The sequence below is a fragment of the Monopterus albus genome, unplaced genomic scaffold (genome assembly GCF_001952655.1).
Source record: "Monopterus albus unplaced genomic scaffold, M_albus_1.0 scaffold107.1, whole genome shotgun sequence".
NCBI classification, from domain to species: Eukaryota; Metazoa; Chordata; class Actinopteri; order Synbranchiformes; family Synbranchidae; genus Monopterus; species Monopterus albus.
Genome location: NW_018127987.1, coordinates 1,003,995 through 1,018,482, shown reverse-complemented (window position 1 = coordinate 1,018,482; position 14,488 = coordinate 1,003,995). Strand labels below are relative to the sequence as shown.

Genomic DNA, 14,488 nt, shown 5'->3' with positions numbered 1-14,488 from the left:
TCAGCTGATATTTTCCTGAGGTAGTCACATCATCTCCAAATACTGTACGATCTAACCTTTAATACCAGACTGCCTACAACCCATCAAACTCCCAAACAGAGTACATGCTGATTTCTAAGTGAAATGAGGTGGCTCTTCGAAATGCCCTTTAGCTGACTTTTACATCATTTATTAATGCAGTTGAGAACTATATTGGTCAACATCAGAGGATTTAATTACACCCAAGGAGACCTGGTGAAAAGTCAAAGACCTCACTATCAAAGATTCAACATGCTACAGTGAAATACTGCACTGACTCTTTTATGCCATTCCATTTTTAACTTAAGCATTGATTTAGCATCCTCAAGACATAAGGAATACTTCTATTTATTCTCATTTAGCTCTCCATGAATAGAATGAGGACTTTGCATTAATCTTTGTACAGACTTAAATAAATGAGAATATAAAAAAAGATATTAAGCTTAACCTGAAAACTACGGGGGGCTTGACATAAGACAGTAGGACACCACTGATGACATGGGCACCAAGGGTATGAAGGTATAAGGGTATAAGGTCGGACTTTTTATTTATTTATTTATTTTTTATTACAGTTGAGAGACATTTATTAAAATAATTTTAATATGCACATTTTGTTTTTGGGAGGGATCCCTCCCAACATCAGCCCTCCTCAATTAAATGTTTACTCAGTTGTGACTTTTAATTTAAATTGCCATTTTATGCATCACCTTCAGGAAATTATGTTTCATTTATAAATGATATTGAATGTTTTACATTATGATTACCAAATTGTTCAGCATTTGAAACTGAACCAAAGGCACACTTTGGCAATTGTTCTGTATCACGCAACTCAACATGAAAAACAGCAGTGTTGTGTCATTATGTAATTAGGTCTTCAAAATGCTAAAGGGACAGTACAAGGAATAGAAGAAATAGCATAAGAGTACTCAGGTTGTGTTTCAAGCACACACAATTCTTGGGGTTCAACATTCTGACAGCTTAGAGTAAGGAGAAATAATTAAGGATTTGATTCATGGTGACCTGCATTTGAGGGACCTCTTCAGACCGTGCAGGGGCAGGGAGAGGGCACACTCCTACCAGGTATGGAGGACCATGAAAAATGACAACTCAGAAAACAATTCAAAATAATAGAGACAAAATATAACAAAATGTGAGAGAAAGACATTCAAAATTAGACAGAGGGATCATCTGACAAGTGCTGCTGGTTTAGGAACATTCAATGACTAATATCACATCAGGGAAATGACCCCGATATATTTTTTAAAACGTTGCCCTAAAAGCTCAGAATGGCCACAGCTCTTTATAGCATCTGAAGGGCCCATACACAAGATCTCCAAATAGGCATAACAAATTTAAATCATTTTTGAGCAACAATGGAGGTCCGCACAGATGAATAAGCTAATCCAAGACCGATTTACATTAACAGTGAGTAGCTGCAATTCATTGTTGGTTTTAGCCTCTGTATGGGGAGTGCTGAAAATAGTTAATATAAAAAATGACCAAGCTTTCCTTTAAATTTAAAACCATATACAGTACAGCACATGCACTGGATTGCATGTTTAACTTCAAGCATTTTCATTTGTCTATAAAAGGTTTCCTATTTAATAAGGGCAACTTTGTTACTGCATTGAAACAAACCCATGTTTCTGAAAAATCCAAGTGATGTAATCATAAGAACCGAAAATTATACTTAAGTTATTGATCCAAAATGGTTTTATAATTTATAAAAAAAGAACAAACTGTTTTAGGCCATCAAACCTTTATTTGCCAGAAATGCCTAAATATACATTTCAAATAAATATTTCAAAACAAAAATTCTCTAGCAAAACCAAAATTTAACAAGTGTTCCTCTGAATGAGTTCAGTTTTGCTTCAATCAACCAACATACATATATCACCAAATTAATTTACCAAAAACATGAAAGTGAACATGGAAATGTCCATTGTCGCTCCTCGTGCCCATCCCTGCAAAGTCCTGCACTTCAGACAGTAGCAAGTCTGCCTGCTTAAGTCGTTCTCTGTATGAAGGGACTTAGAGTGAGGGGCCTTATTGATCGTCTTCTATAAGTGAAGTCCAGGCATTAGTTCCAGCAGGGTAAGCAGACGGCTGTTCATGAGCCACTCTACTGGGCCTACATAGCAAGGCTGAGTGGAGCTGGGATGTGCACTTTTGATTTTGATCTCCCCAACATCACTTCTATTGACTGACGCACTGTCCTGTGCTTTACTTGCTGAGGCAAGCACTTGCTTTGGCCTTGCTGGAAGCCCGGACACAAGCCACCGTTGCGTTGACAAGCTTGTGATGAAGAATCTTCCATGGTCTACTGAGACCTAGACCTAATCACTGCTGTCATCTACTGGCAACTGCCGCAGCCACCGACCATGGCAATCACAAGCTGGGTTATCGTGGAACACAGGGCTGAGAATCCTAGTGTGCATCTTGGCAGATACACTACCAGTCAAAAGTTAGGATACACTTTCCATTTCAACTCAGTGGGAAGGTGTATATGTGGACTAGTCTCTCCAAGTCTGAGCAAAGGTCATTCTGTCATGAGCAGCAGCCCACTTTTACCCTTTGTGCTCATTTGTATGCCAGATCTTAAAAATCAGAAACTCTTTGTAGGCGGGTTACTTAGTGCTTTAAATTAGAGTATGATCCAGTTAATGCCATCATTTTTCATCACATCCAAAATTTTGCTAAAGCTGGTCTGTATTTTTAATATCCCATGAGCTATGTTGGAATTTGCATGGCCACTGTCTATGCATAAATTTGGAACAAATGCATAGGGTTTAGCATGTTTGTAGCCCATTAGGTCTGTATTTGTGCAGTCTCAACCTCAACCCTTAGCATGTGAATGTGTCCACACTGTATAGTGGTCTGTGGCAGCCCAGATGTCTTAATTTTATTTACACTTAATATTTATGTTGCCGCACAGGCGCACTTGCACCTGTTCTGACACCAAGACCTGTTTCATCATGGTGTCTCACAAAGTAGCACCTTTGCATGAATCCAAAGGAAAAGCACATCAATCCATTATCATTTTTTTTTACAAATTATGGCAACGTTTTAACTAAAAGACTACTATAAATGTTGGGCTTGTTATGAAAACAAACAGATGGTAAGTGTTGCCATCTAGTGGTCATTATATGGATTACAACTACAAAAGAAATCCTTAAAATTCTTCCAAATCTGCCTGTAGCCATAACTTTCAGCAGCATTCCCTTCTAATCCAAAGTTAATAAAGTACATCCCAAAGAGTCTAAGCCTATACAGCCCAGTGAGTCTCTGTGTGCCCACCATTACTGGATGGCAGCATCCTTCTGGTTCTCAGCAGCCTTCGGCCCTCCTCATAGTCATCCTGGTCCACACTGATCAGCAGACGGACGCCCTCCGAGCCTGCTGCCATCCTCAGGGAATCATTGATGAAGACTCCTTTCAAGGCCTCAAGCAGAGCTCCGCTTAGATAGTCACCCCAGAAGGCCTCAAGGTTGTCCAGTTCTGTGAATTTGATGTCGCAGATGATGGAACCCAGGTCTCTGGCACGCAGAAGTGAGTTGGCTTGGCTGAACAACTCAAACTGCCGCTCCAGGGGCTGTCGCTTGTTCGAAGAGACACCATCACGTAGTGCAGACTCATGCTCCAAGTATTCAGCCCGGACACGCAGGCGGATATCTGATGATAGAAGAGGGGAAAGGAAGCAGTGGTAGAAAGAAGGCCAACGATGTGGTGGGGGTGGGGGGAAGGGATGACATAACAGTAGGGAGAGTGAATAATGAGATCGAGGCAGCAAGGAAAGGAGGGAGGCCAGAGATAAAGGAAGAAAGTAGAGTATGTTAGAGAAACAGTGAACAGAAGTGAAGAGTGGAAATCAAATCAAAGACAGAAAGGGAGGGGGTCATGAAGTCAAAACAAAGGGAAGAGAAACAGGGACAAGAGAAAATAGTTAAGAGCTCATTTATCACATCTACAGTGGAACATTAAATTAAGCAGTGGTTTAAAAAGGAGTTCAGGAGCACAGAGTTCCCAAAGTGGACTGTAGCCAAATAGGCTGACTAGTGACTGGAAACTGCACATCGGAATACTTCAAGATATTTCTTTCAATAAAAGCCTAACCAAAAGCAAATATATTTGCGTAGCAGGCCAGAGCAACTTAATTATGTAGGACACTGGAGTTATACAAACCCAACTATGCCAACTGTGTATATTTTTGTGCTCAATACTCCAGCAAGACCTTCCGAATTAGTTTTGGTGAAAATTGAAAATCTTGAGATTTTGAATCAAGAGAAATACTATACAACTGAACCAGTAGCATAGATCCTTTTCTTCCCAGGTAATTCCATAATTATTAAGTATAGCTGGAAGCTACATGACTGGCCGTAAGCAGCAGGAACTGATAGTCAGTCATGGCTGCACAGTTCATGAAGTGGATCCGTTCAAATTAACTTGACCCCCTTAGCAAATATTTTCATGAAAGGAACTTAGTGTCAAGCAGAGGGTTTTTGTTCCAGGCCGGTGTTTAAAAGCACCAAATTCATTCTGAGCTACATTAAATGCTGAAAATAGATGGCTCCCGGAGTTCCGCAGTAACAGGATTGGCGGTCATGCAACAGCACAGTGAGAAAGATCAGAGGATACATACTGTACTGAGCAAGAGCACCGCTGAGATCGTCCACCATGTCATTATTCCAGAGCTTCCTGTGGAAACCAGCTGCTGATGAGTTTTGCTGCAACAAAAATCCATCTCTTCCACTCAAACCCCTTTAGATGAGGTAAACAATATTTGCTACCAATGACATCCAACTTTCTAGAAACATTCTCATCAGGGGTTCATTGCAAATTTGTGCAGAAACCTTTCTTCAAGCTGTTTTGTATCTCTTGATATGTAAAATACCCCCCACCCCCCAAAAAACCTCTTCACCGCATCAAACTTTTAAGGGACTGATTAGGTGAAATCCTGACACACACAAAAAAAATAAAAAAAAACAAGACTGTAGTCAGAAAAAAGTGTCAGTAAAATGTTCCAAAAAAAAATCTTTAAATGTCAAAAACTTTTTTTTGTTTTGTTGAGAGGCACATTGTCACGTAACAGAATGTGTCTTCACATCACTCGGCTCAGTTATGAATAAAGCTCATATTTATGACTGATGCAAAGCCAATGGCTGGACTCTCAGTTATGGTACAAAAGGACCTTATTTCAAGAGAGCACCAAGGACCTGGCTGACACTTATCGAGGTCTGTACCAGGTTAACTATACTGTAGCTATGAATCCACTGATAAATGGTCCACATTTCAACTCAAGTCACATCTACCCCGTCTCCATTGATATTTTGTTTGGGACTGTGGGGAATGGCACAAGACTCGTGAGGGATAAAGTTTGGCAAATGCCAACATTAGAAATGCAAATGTTGAATTAAGGCATTGATTTTGCATCTCTTAACATTTAAAGGAGAGTGATAACCAAACGTCAGTTTCTGCAGTCATGCTTCATAAGGCTGTAATTAGATTACTATGAGGACCAGATCAAAAAGGATACTTAATCAATAAGCTTTAACAAATCCTTAAAATATGCCGAGTTGGAAATAAGATCCAACTGAAAACCCACTTGCAAAAGATCATCCAATTTACACTTAAAAAAGTAATAATAAAGGCATTGTGGTAAAAGATAAACATGTCACAGGTTTATATGAGGCACGTGATACTGTTTTGTTAAAGTCCTGATTCTATTATATCTTAAATGACAGTTTTCAGGTCAATCCATTGACATTTGTATCAACAGATTTAGGTTATATAAATTGTTATGGAAAACCTCTGACTGTGTTTAAGTATTCTAGTATTCTGAGGGGAAAACTATCAGAAAGTCAAATAGAGCATCTACAGTGACAAGAATCCAAACCCTTTGAAATGCCTGGATTTCTGTATTAGTTTGTCAGACATTTTAAACATTCAGTGCTAGTGGAAAAAGTAAGTCAACCCTTAGATTTAATAACTGGTTGAACCTCCTTTGGCAGCAATAACCTCAAACAAGTGCTTCTGATAACCACACAGTGTTCAATGACCATTCTTCCTCACAGAACGGCTTCATCTCAGCCATATCCTGCAGATGTCTGGTGTGAACGGCTCCTCTCTGAGGTCACTCCACAGTATCTCTATTGAGGTAAGGTCTGGGACACTTCAAAAAGGTGTTTTTTTTAAATTTTATTTTATCATTGCACCCTCCGCATTGTGCCTTTGCGTCATCTTAGCTGGGCGCCTACTTCTAGGGACAGCTGCCACAGTACTAAATTATCCAAGTGTACACTGATGAATATCTAAACTCTTTGAGATTCCTTTCTAACACCTTATAGCTTCAAGTAAATCAACAATTCTCAATTGCAAGTCTTCCGAGACCTCTTTTTTGCGAGGCAAGGTTCATATTAGCAGTTGCTTCCTGCAAACTCTAGATGTTTAAATTTTGCTTTTAGAAGTTAAAATACGTCTTACCCACTCCTCCAATCCTGACTGGACTATAGGTTTGCCAACTCCAGGCTGAGGTTTTGTTGATACCATTATCTGAGAGGTGAAAACACTTTTTCCAATCAACACTTAAAATTTGATGTCTTCAGTGTAGACAAAAAAAAAAAAAATACAATGATGTGTTATTTGTTAAGACAGACTGTAATTGTAACTTAGATAAAAATCTAAACCAATTGTAATACAAACATATACATAAATGCAGAAAATTTCAAAGGGTTTTTTTTCCTGCTATTGCATTTTGAAATAGGAACAGAAGACTACCTATCACATAACCTTTTATACTCTTTACAATATTCAGTACTGAAAGATTAAGTTCATGCAATTACTGTATTTATGGATAGTCTCCATTCCTGCCTTCCCATTTCATAGTGAGCAGGATGGAAGTAGAGATAGTGGCACTGAGGAGAAGGCCATTTAAAACCACAGGAACATAGTGATAGTCATTTTGTTAGGGTTACAGAGCACTTCACGCTTCATCAGACACAAAGACATCCACTTAGACAGGACATTAGGAGGCATAGCTTTCATTTTCTCACTTTAAACACCAAGCCCGTTTGGCCTCCTCCATCTCACCCTACCAAAAAAACAAAGTTTAAGTACCATTTAGGAGGAGCCACTTGGCACGGAGAACTTCAACTCTTTATCGATCCGTTTTTCTGCTGAACGACTCAACACAGAGTGAAGAGTTAGGGGAGTATTGAGAGACAGACAGACAAAACTCTCTTTGTTCCCCATAGACAACAGAAATCACTGTACCATTTTGCGTGGTTTGAGCATTTAGTGTTCGTTCTCTCCCTCTCATTGTGTGTAAGGATACTGTTTTCCTGACACACAGGTTGGTCTGTTTAGAACTGTGAACACAGAAAAAGGAGAGAAAGAGAAGCACAAATGGGTTGGATATCTGTTGACTGACTTTCTTTTTTTCTTTTTTTTTTTAACATCAAGCAAGCATGGCAGAGCACTCACTTCTTAGTTGTAAGAAGGTTTGAGTCAGGGTAATAAGTTGTATTGACAAGTTAATCAGCTCAAAAATGCCTTAACTGTAGCTCTACAATATAACATGGTAGCATCTAAGTGGGATGCTTGGTATTATTCTTACCTTGACCCATTCCCTTACATTCACCAGCCCATTATTTTGACTCAATTTTAACATTAATTTAGTCCATTAAACCAAGTAAGGGCCTTCACAAACATCCCATTTAGATGACACAAAACCACTACTGAGCTCAGGGTGCAAACACCTTCTGGGCATTTGTAATAGCAGTTGAATAGCAGCATTGTCGAAATGTAATTGAGACATTTCACTGAAATGATCTGAGAGATGAGTCATGACAAGAAGAAGTATCTCAAAGCTATTTAAATGCTAGGGGCCAGCACTGGACTGAACCGCCCTATCCATCTCTGTTCCCTCTTGACTAACGCACTCAAAAGGCTCACATGGGCACAGAGATAAGATATGGCAGGAGTTTCCTTCAGCAGAGCACTGTTGGGTTATTTTCCCCAGAACTGTGTGAGTAGTGGTTATATTGGCCTTCTTTAGCACTTGTCTGTTGGCAGCCATTTTAGATTCTCTGATGGAATGTGGCTCCAGTCCTTATGAAAGGATGAGTAGCTGTGCCAAATTAGCATTTTTATAACTTGGGACTCTGGAGCTGGCTTACCTGAAGTTCTGTTTAGCCAGTATCATTTGAAATTATTGAAACTTAAGGCAGATGTTTACAACCACTTTTAATAAATATAGCATAAGAGGAAGGCCCCAAAAGATCTCCCACATGTGATGATTACTGACAATTTCACAAACATGTCCAACACTGTTCTGATTTGTCTTTGTTATAGACTTTAGAAGCTTTCAGACAAAACAGTTCTAGGGAATACCCCACTGGGGAGCTCCCCCAAGAACTACATATCGTCAGGCTTTTTTCTGTTTGAATTCACAACAACAGTAGGAATGCTTAAGTGCCACAACACTAAACGCCGACTGACTGTTAGCAATTAGCCAACAAACTAACAACTGAGCCATTACATTACCGGAAAGTATTTTCTTTATATGTTGCTAACTTTAATTATATAATGAATCACTAAAGCTGAATTTATACTGCATGTGTCACTACATGTATGGGCACATATGTATTTGTTGTTCAGAGACTGTTGCCTAGCTTTTGCATTTATACTTGTACGAACATTATCATTCTATACAGGGGGCGCTCACACATCAAAGTACAGAAAAGAAGAAGAAAAAAAAAAAAATCAGGAAGCGCAAAAGGTAGAGATTTTGATCCAGGCTCGAAGCGGTTATAATTTTTGTCCTAGAATTGGTATTATGCCATGTTATTAAGCGTATAATATTTTTCAGGCGAGAAAGTAACCACTTAGGTGGTCAGCCCTGCCAGGTTATTCAAGTTGCTCTGATGTTTTCGGAGATGTGAGTAGTCTAAATTGCCTGTAACCCTCTACAGACACTTCTGTTAGCGGACTGCAGCTCCCCACGCTGCTGGTGATGGCTACTGATTGTTATTGTTTACATAGCTAACACACTTTAAATAAAAAAATAAAAAATAAAAAATAAAAAAAAATAAATAAAAAAAAGACAGCTGTGTTGCTATCAACGTACATAACTCATGGTTCCTATTGTGCTTGGGCAGTACATACCCTCAGGTAGGAGCTAAAAAAGTCCCTCAAAACTACATTCTGAGAACTATTATCATTCTCAGTTCCTGCAGTGCGGACACACAAAAAAATAGGGGTCGTTTGTCCAAAGGTTCTATGAACAAAGTTCCTCTGGTCCAAAAGTGCCTTTTGTTACAGTTCTAGACTGGTCTTCACTGTTCCAAGATAAAGTTTTCAGTTTATTACTGCAGTATCCTTCAAGGAGTTTTAATCTCCAACTGTAAAGCTAATTCAAAATTTGACCACAGACAACCTAAAACTAGACAAAACAAATAAACTGCAGTCTCCTTGTTTAGTTTACAGCATTTGAGGATATGCAACAATTGGATAACAAATTAGATAAACTGGATAAGCCAGAGGCATTTAGTGCTTAACTCCATGATTTAAGTCAGGAGAGTCCCTTAACAATTCTGCTAAAGACAGGATCTCATTATCAGTGATATTAAGCAGATATGTTTCTCTAATATCTGATATTTAAGATAACATTTTCTGTATCACTTTAATATAAAACAGCACAAATTATGTCATTAACTTTTGCATTTCTGTGATCACATGCTTTCACAACTACAAAAGTATTATATCCTAAGGGTGTCAAATATTAACTGGCTAAGAAACACTGACAATTACTGCTGGGCTCTCATCAAAATATGTTATATCCAAGTAGTTTAAGACAAAAATGTAAATTTGAGTCAATGTCAACACCTGTCCTGTACAACTCACTTATAGCAAAGTGTAAAAACAGAAATCCCTGCACAGTCAGAGAAGCTGAACACTGGCCAATTTTTGTGAAAATGTCTGCAGAGAATATCAGGGAATTTAGAACAGGCTTTCACTGCATATTGTTGTGGTTTCAGTGGGATCAAATTAACCGAGTTCTCTATACATTTTTGTTTTTGGGCATGTTTGCTTTTAACATCATATGAAGACTTTTTGGAAATATTTGAGGCTTACTGCTGAGGATTCAGTTCTGTGAAACACTGACACCAGCAACCCTTGTCAAAAACAGATAAATAAGGAATCTAATTTTTTCATTGACAGTGCACAGCACCAAAGAACATCACAAGTTGATTTTTAAAAGCATATTTCGTGCCCTGAGGGAGACAGGGTAAGGCACAGCTACATTATGATACACAAGCATCGAATAGAGAGCAAAGTGGCAGCACCATCCCCTGTTGTATAAAGGGGGGGGAGCCTCTTTTACCTTAGGCATCGGCCCAGACTTGTGAGAGAGCGCATGACTGAGTTGATCACACACACACTGCAGTATGTATGGACTGAGTGGAGTGACAGACTTTTTTGTTTTGTTCCTCAGTCTCTCCCTCTGTCTCCATGATCCATTGTGTCTTAGGTTACTCGATCTGAGTCACAATCTTGAGTCAACCTGGTGGAATCAAATGTGGAGTCAAGACAGCAACAGGTTTATAGTCACAGGCACATCACTCATCCTGAATAGCTAAGAAGGGCTGTCTTCATTGTTAGATGATTTTTAAATAAATTGAAAATCATCAGGCTTTTGTTGTGGCAAGTAGTTTTGAACAACAGGCAATGATGATCTTCCAAAGTGTTTGTGAAGGTCTGCATGACTGACTAATCTAAGTGTTATCTGAATCTTACTGTGCTGAGAGAGACTAGTACTGATTGATTAAAAGGCAGGCAATAGTTGGAACATGGAAGGGGACACTGACAACAGATTATATAGTGCAGCTTTCCAGAGGAGTTATGTCATTTTGAAAAACTGCTCAATATACTTTTAGGATGGTACATGAGGTTTGACAGCTGCCTCTTGTGACAACTTTGTATCAAGCTTGACAATAAAGCAGAACAAGGGGCTGCATCTAGTGATGACTGGACAACTTCTTTCAGAATAGAGTTGATAAAAAGACAGGATTCAACCTACCAGTCTACACACTTAGCAGCAACAGCTGAACATTGTCCAACATGTTAGAGAAAAGGTGAAATGAGGGGGAAAGAATGTAAAGAAGGGCCAGATGGAAAAACAGATAAGGCAACAAAATCTCCCTGATGTTGAACAGTTACGGTGACAGTGCAAGTCTAAACATAGCACACATCACATGACGATGAACATACCACGTGAACAGCTTGAGTAATAAGGAAAATCCCAATGAACTGAAAAGGGAGTGTAGGCAATGCTGGATTTCATGTTATTTCTGTGTACAACAGTTTAACCAATTGTTAAGACCCATAATTGCTGACATAATAAATCTGATATGCCTTGAAATTTAATGTGTTTGAGATGTGAAGTCAGCATCTGCTGCACAGGCTATGTGAATAAGGACTTCTGGAACTGTGAGACACTAAACTGAGTGAGACCTGAACTTATTTCTAGCATCACTGACAAGTAAGTTTGGTACGACTGCTTACATAAAAAGCTAATATTATGTTCAATAAAAGGTATCAAATGCCATGCAGCAGAGAGAGATTTTACATGCAAATGACAGTTCAGTCTTGTAATATTCCTTTTTCAGCTCAAATTTCTGGATTTTTACGAATGTGTTTGTGACCCTTAGATTTAAAACTAATTATATATATATATATAAAATACTAATATACCTGGCAAAGGTGTCCATTTTGATTCTGTAAAGTTCAAGGGCCTTATAAAAGTCAAAATATGCAAATAAACACTGTAGAGTCCACTGTTTTAACAAATTTTCACAAGGCATTAAAGAACACTGGACTATGTGTGGAAGGTTTCTGGTTTTTAGGGATGACTGCTTGGAAAAATTTCTGAAAACAAAACATTTAAAGTTCTGACTTGGTATGAAAACTCCTTAACTCAAGCTTAAATTCAGAATAGACAAATAACATCATACTTAAGGAGACAAAAAAGGATCTACAGCGTGGTTGGAGGAGATATTAATAGATAAAATTAAGTTTACATTGTTAAAGGAAAGGAAAAGGATCTGTGAGAGAATGACGGGACGAAAGCAGGACTGACGGCAAGTGATAAAATGCTATGAGAGAGACGGGTTAAGAATGCTGGGGTAGCACTTACCACAGGACACTTTATGTGGTGGTGGTGGTGGAGGAGACTGTGGGTGGCTCTGTCTGCTTGTTTTCTTGGGCCTACGACTCCATCCATTTCCTCTCTTCTTCCTCCTCCTCCTAGCGAGTGCCCCAGGCATAGGAGGGTAAATACCTGAGGAAACATAATTAGTTTGTGCTTGACTGACAAAAAGGTTTGTGGCAAAACTTTATCCTATACATCCAACCAAGCTAAATACACTACTACAGTGCACGTACCAGTTCTCAACTGTTGTGTGAAAGATGTAAGTGGCATTTCTGTCTCTCTACAGTTGTGCTGCATTCCAGAGGCGCACACCAACTTTCTGTTCTCTACTGCATACCTCTGTGCAATCCTCTCTGGAGATACTGAAAGACATAAACAGATGAAAAATCATTAGACTAGGACCATTAGAAAAAGAGTACAGTTATTACTGACAATCTACAAGGCCACAGCAGTCACCATAACCTCAAAATCTGATAAGCTCTCCTGTGAGTCATCCTCACCTGTCCTCCTTTTCTTGTGGGACACTAAAGGCAGCAGATCATGACGGGTGAGAACTCTTAGTAGTTGCAGTAATGGCTCCAGGTTGCCTTCGCTGATGTATCCTTGCCTCTCAAGTTCCAGCAACAGCTCAAGGCCGCTCTTGGGCTTATATGAGGCCACCAAGTAATGTTGGGAGCCATGAGGCTTTAAACGCCTCCAAGCCTTTAGCAGCTGGGGACTCGGGGACACTCCAGAGTCATTGGAATCTCCCTCAGAGGGCTCAACAGTCCAGCCTGCTGGATCAAGAGGGTGTGTAGCCGAACAGGTTTCATTCAAAAGGAATGACAGCACTTCAATGTCAGTCTCTGTCAGCTGAGAACCAACTATATCAAAGACCTCATGGAGAGACAACATCCCATAGTAGTTTAGGCACTCTGTTTCATCCCAGTAAAGTGAATCCCTGAGCGTGTTCCCTGGGTGATGCACTGCAGCCATGGTCTGTGTATAGCCCCTCTCCAACCTGCCACCTGTTGAAAGACTTTTCAGGATAAAAGAACAAAAACAAAACAAAAAAATTAATGGGCATGTAAAGCTTCAACTCTAAAAATGCTACATTAAAAAAATAGCATCATATGGTTCTAGTATTTAGCATGTTAGCCTGATGAGGCTTACAGCTACCAGTAGAAACTAAATGCTGTACTCTACTGCAATGGCTGCATGTAAATTGTACTTGTTTTTTCCCCATGTAAAAACTGCAGGTATATTTAAACTCACACCTAGCTTTTACATGTATTTCCTGCTATGTTGTATATACATACATTCCCAGTACATTAACGATACATTTACTGAATTGTGAGAAATGTGAGTAAATTATATCCTATATAGATGCCTAACAGTTTAAGCTCGACAAGGGGCTGGCAAACCCAGTGTAGGCAAAATAAGAAAACCAGCAATCAGCAAAAAACCAACAGCAAGCCCCGTGTGTCATGACACATAACCCGAAGACGTTAATGTTATCGTAACATTTTAGCCTTCCGCCCTGTTTCAAGGCCCGTTTCAGAAAGCTCGGTAGTCGTACCTATTTTCTCCGTAAGCTCCACGCTATCTTGGAACAAATAAAGTGTCAGCTGTGAATGTGCTATGTCGTCGTCGTTGTTGTTGTTGTCGTCGTCGTTGTCGCCAAAACAGCTCAAAATCAAAGTGACTGTTGTTCAGACGCCCAGCAGAACAAACTAGCGTTAGCTATCCGTTGTCGCGTTATCTTACGTAATCAGTCACGTTTCTGTGTGGAAAAAAACACACACAATATACAAGCGTAAAGATATACTTCAGACAGATAAATAACCAAATAAATTAACAGCTAGTGCCACACTATGCGTATTTTTGACACATTTAACAAATACATTTCATTATTAACAGAAATTAATCTTGCATTTGAGATTATAGCTACTAACGGAAATGCTTGCAATAATGTTTTTAACTTCAGATAGCTATAGTTACATGAGTCTCAATTAAGGTCCTGGGTTATATCAGTGTTGACACAAAAAAACTACTATAAAAGTATTATTTTAAAACGCAAGGCCACGGACAACTTACCTTCACCGATATTGTCATTACATAATTTAGCACAGTACAGCACAAAGACGCAATGAGTGAAACCAACCAACCAACCAATCACAGGGCTCTATGTGCTCGATGACTTCCGGTCACGTTTTTGTGACTGATCTCAGGTCAGATCTGTAAACATTCCTACGTGTCTATTATTGAGTAAGCATAATTTTA

General features: G+C 39.2%; 1 protein-coding gene across 2 annotated transcripts; it reads right to left on the bottom strand.

Moving 5' to 3' along the window:
- Positions 1-3,057: 3,057 nt before the first annotated feature.
- On the bottom strand, positions 3,058-14,403 carry dedd1 (death effector domain-containing 1). Of its 2 annotated transcripts, none has more exons than XM_020610793.1 (6): positions 14,303-14,403; positions 13,785-13,988; positions 12,727-13,244; positions 12,460-12,588; positions 12,212-12,355; positions 3,058-3,690 (listed from the first exon to the last, which is right to left on the bottom strand). In XM_020610793.1, exons 3-6 carry the CDS (start codon positions 13,199-13,201, stop codon positions 3,284-3,286), a joined length of 1,155 nt encoding a protein of 384 aa, XP_020466449.1. In that variant the 5' UTR covers positions 13,202-13,244; positions 13,785-13,988; positions 14,303-14,403; the 3' UTR covers positions 3,058-3,283. The 2 variants fall into 2 exon arrangements, with proteins under 2 accessions (XP_020466449.1, XP_020466450.1); XM_020610794.1 differs by lacking the exon at positions 14,303-14,403 and adding an exon at positions 14,207-14,285.
- Positions 14,404-14,488: the final 85 nt, after the last annotated feature.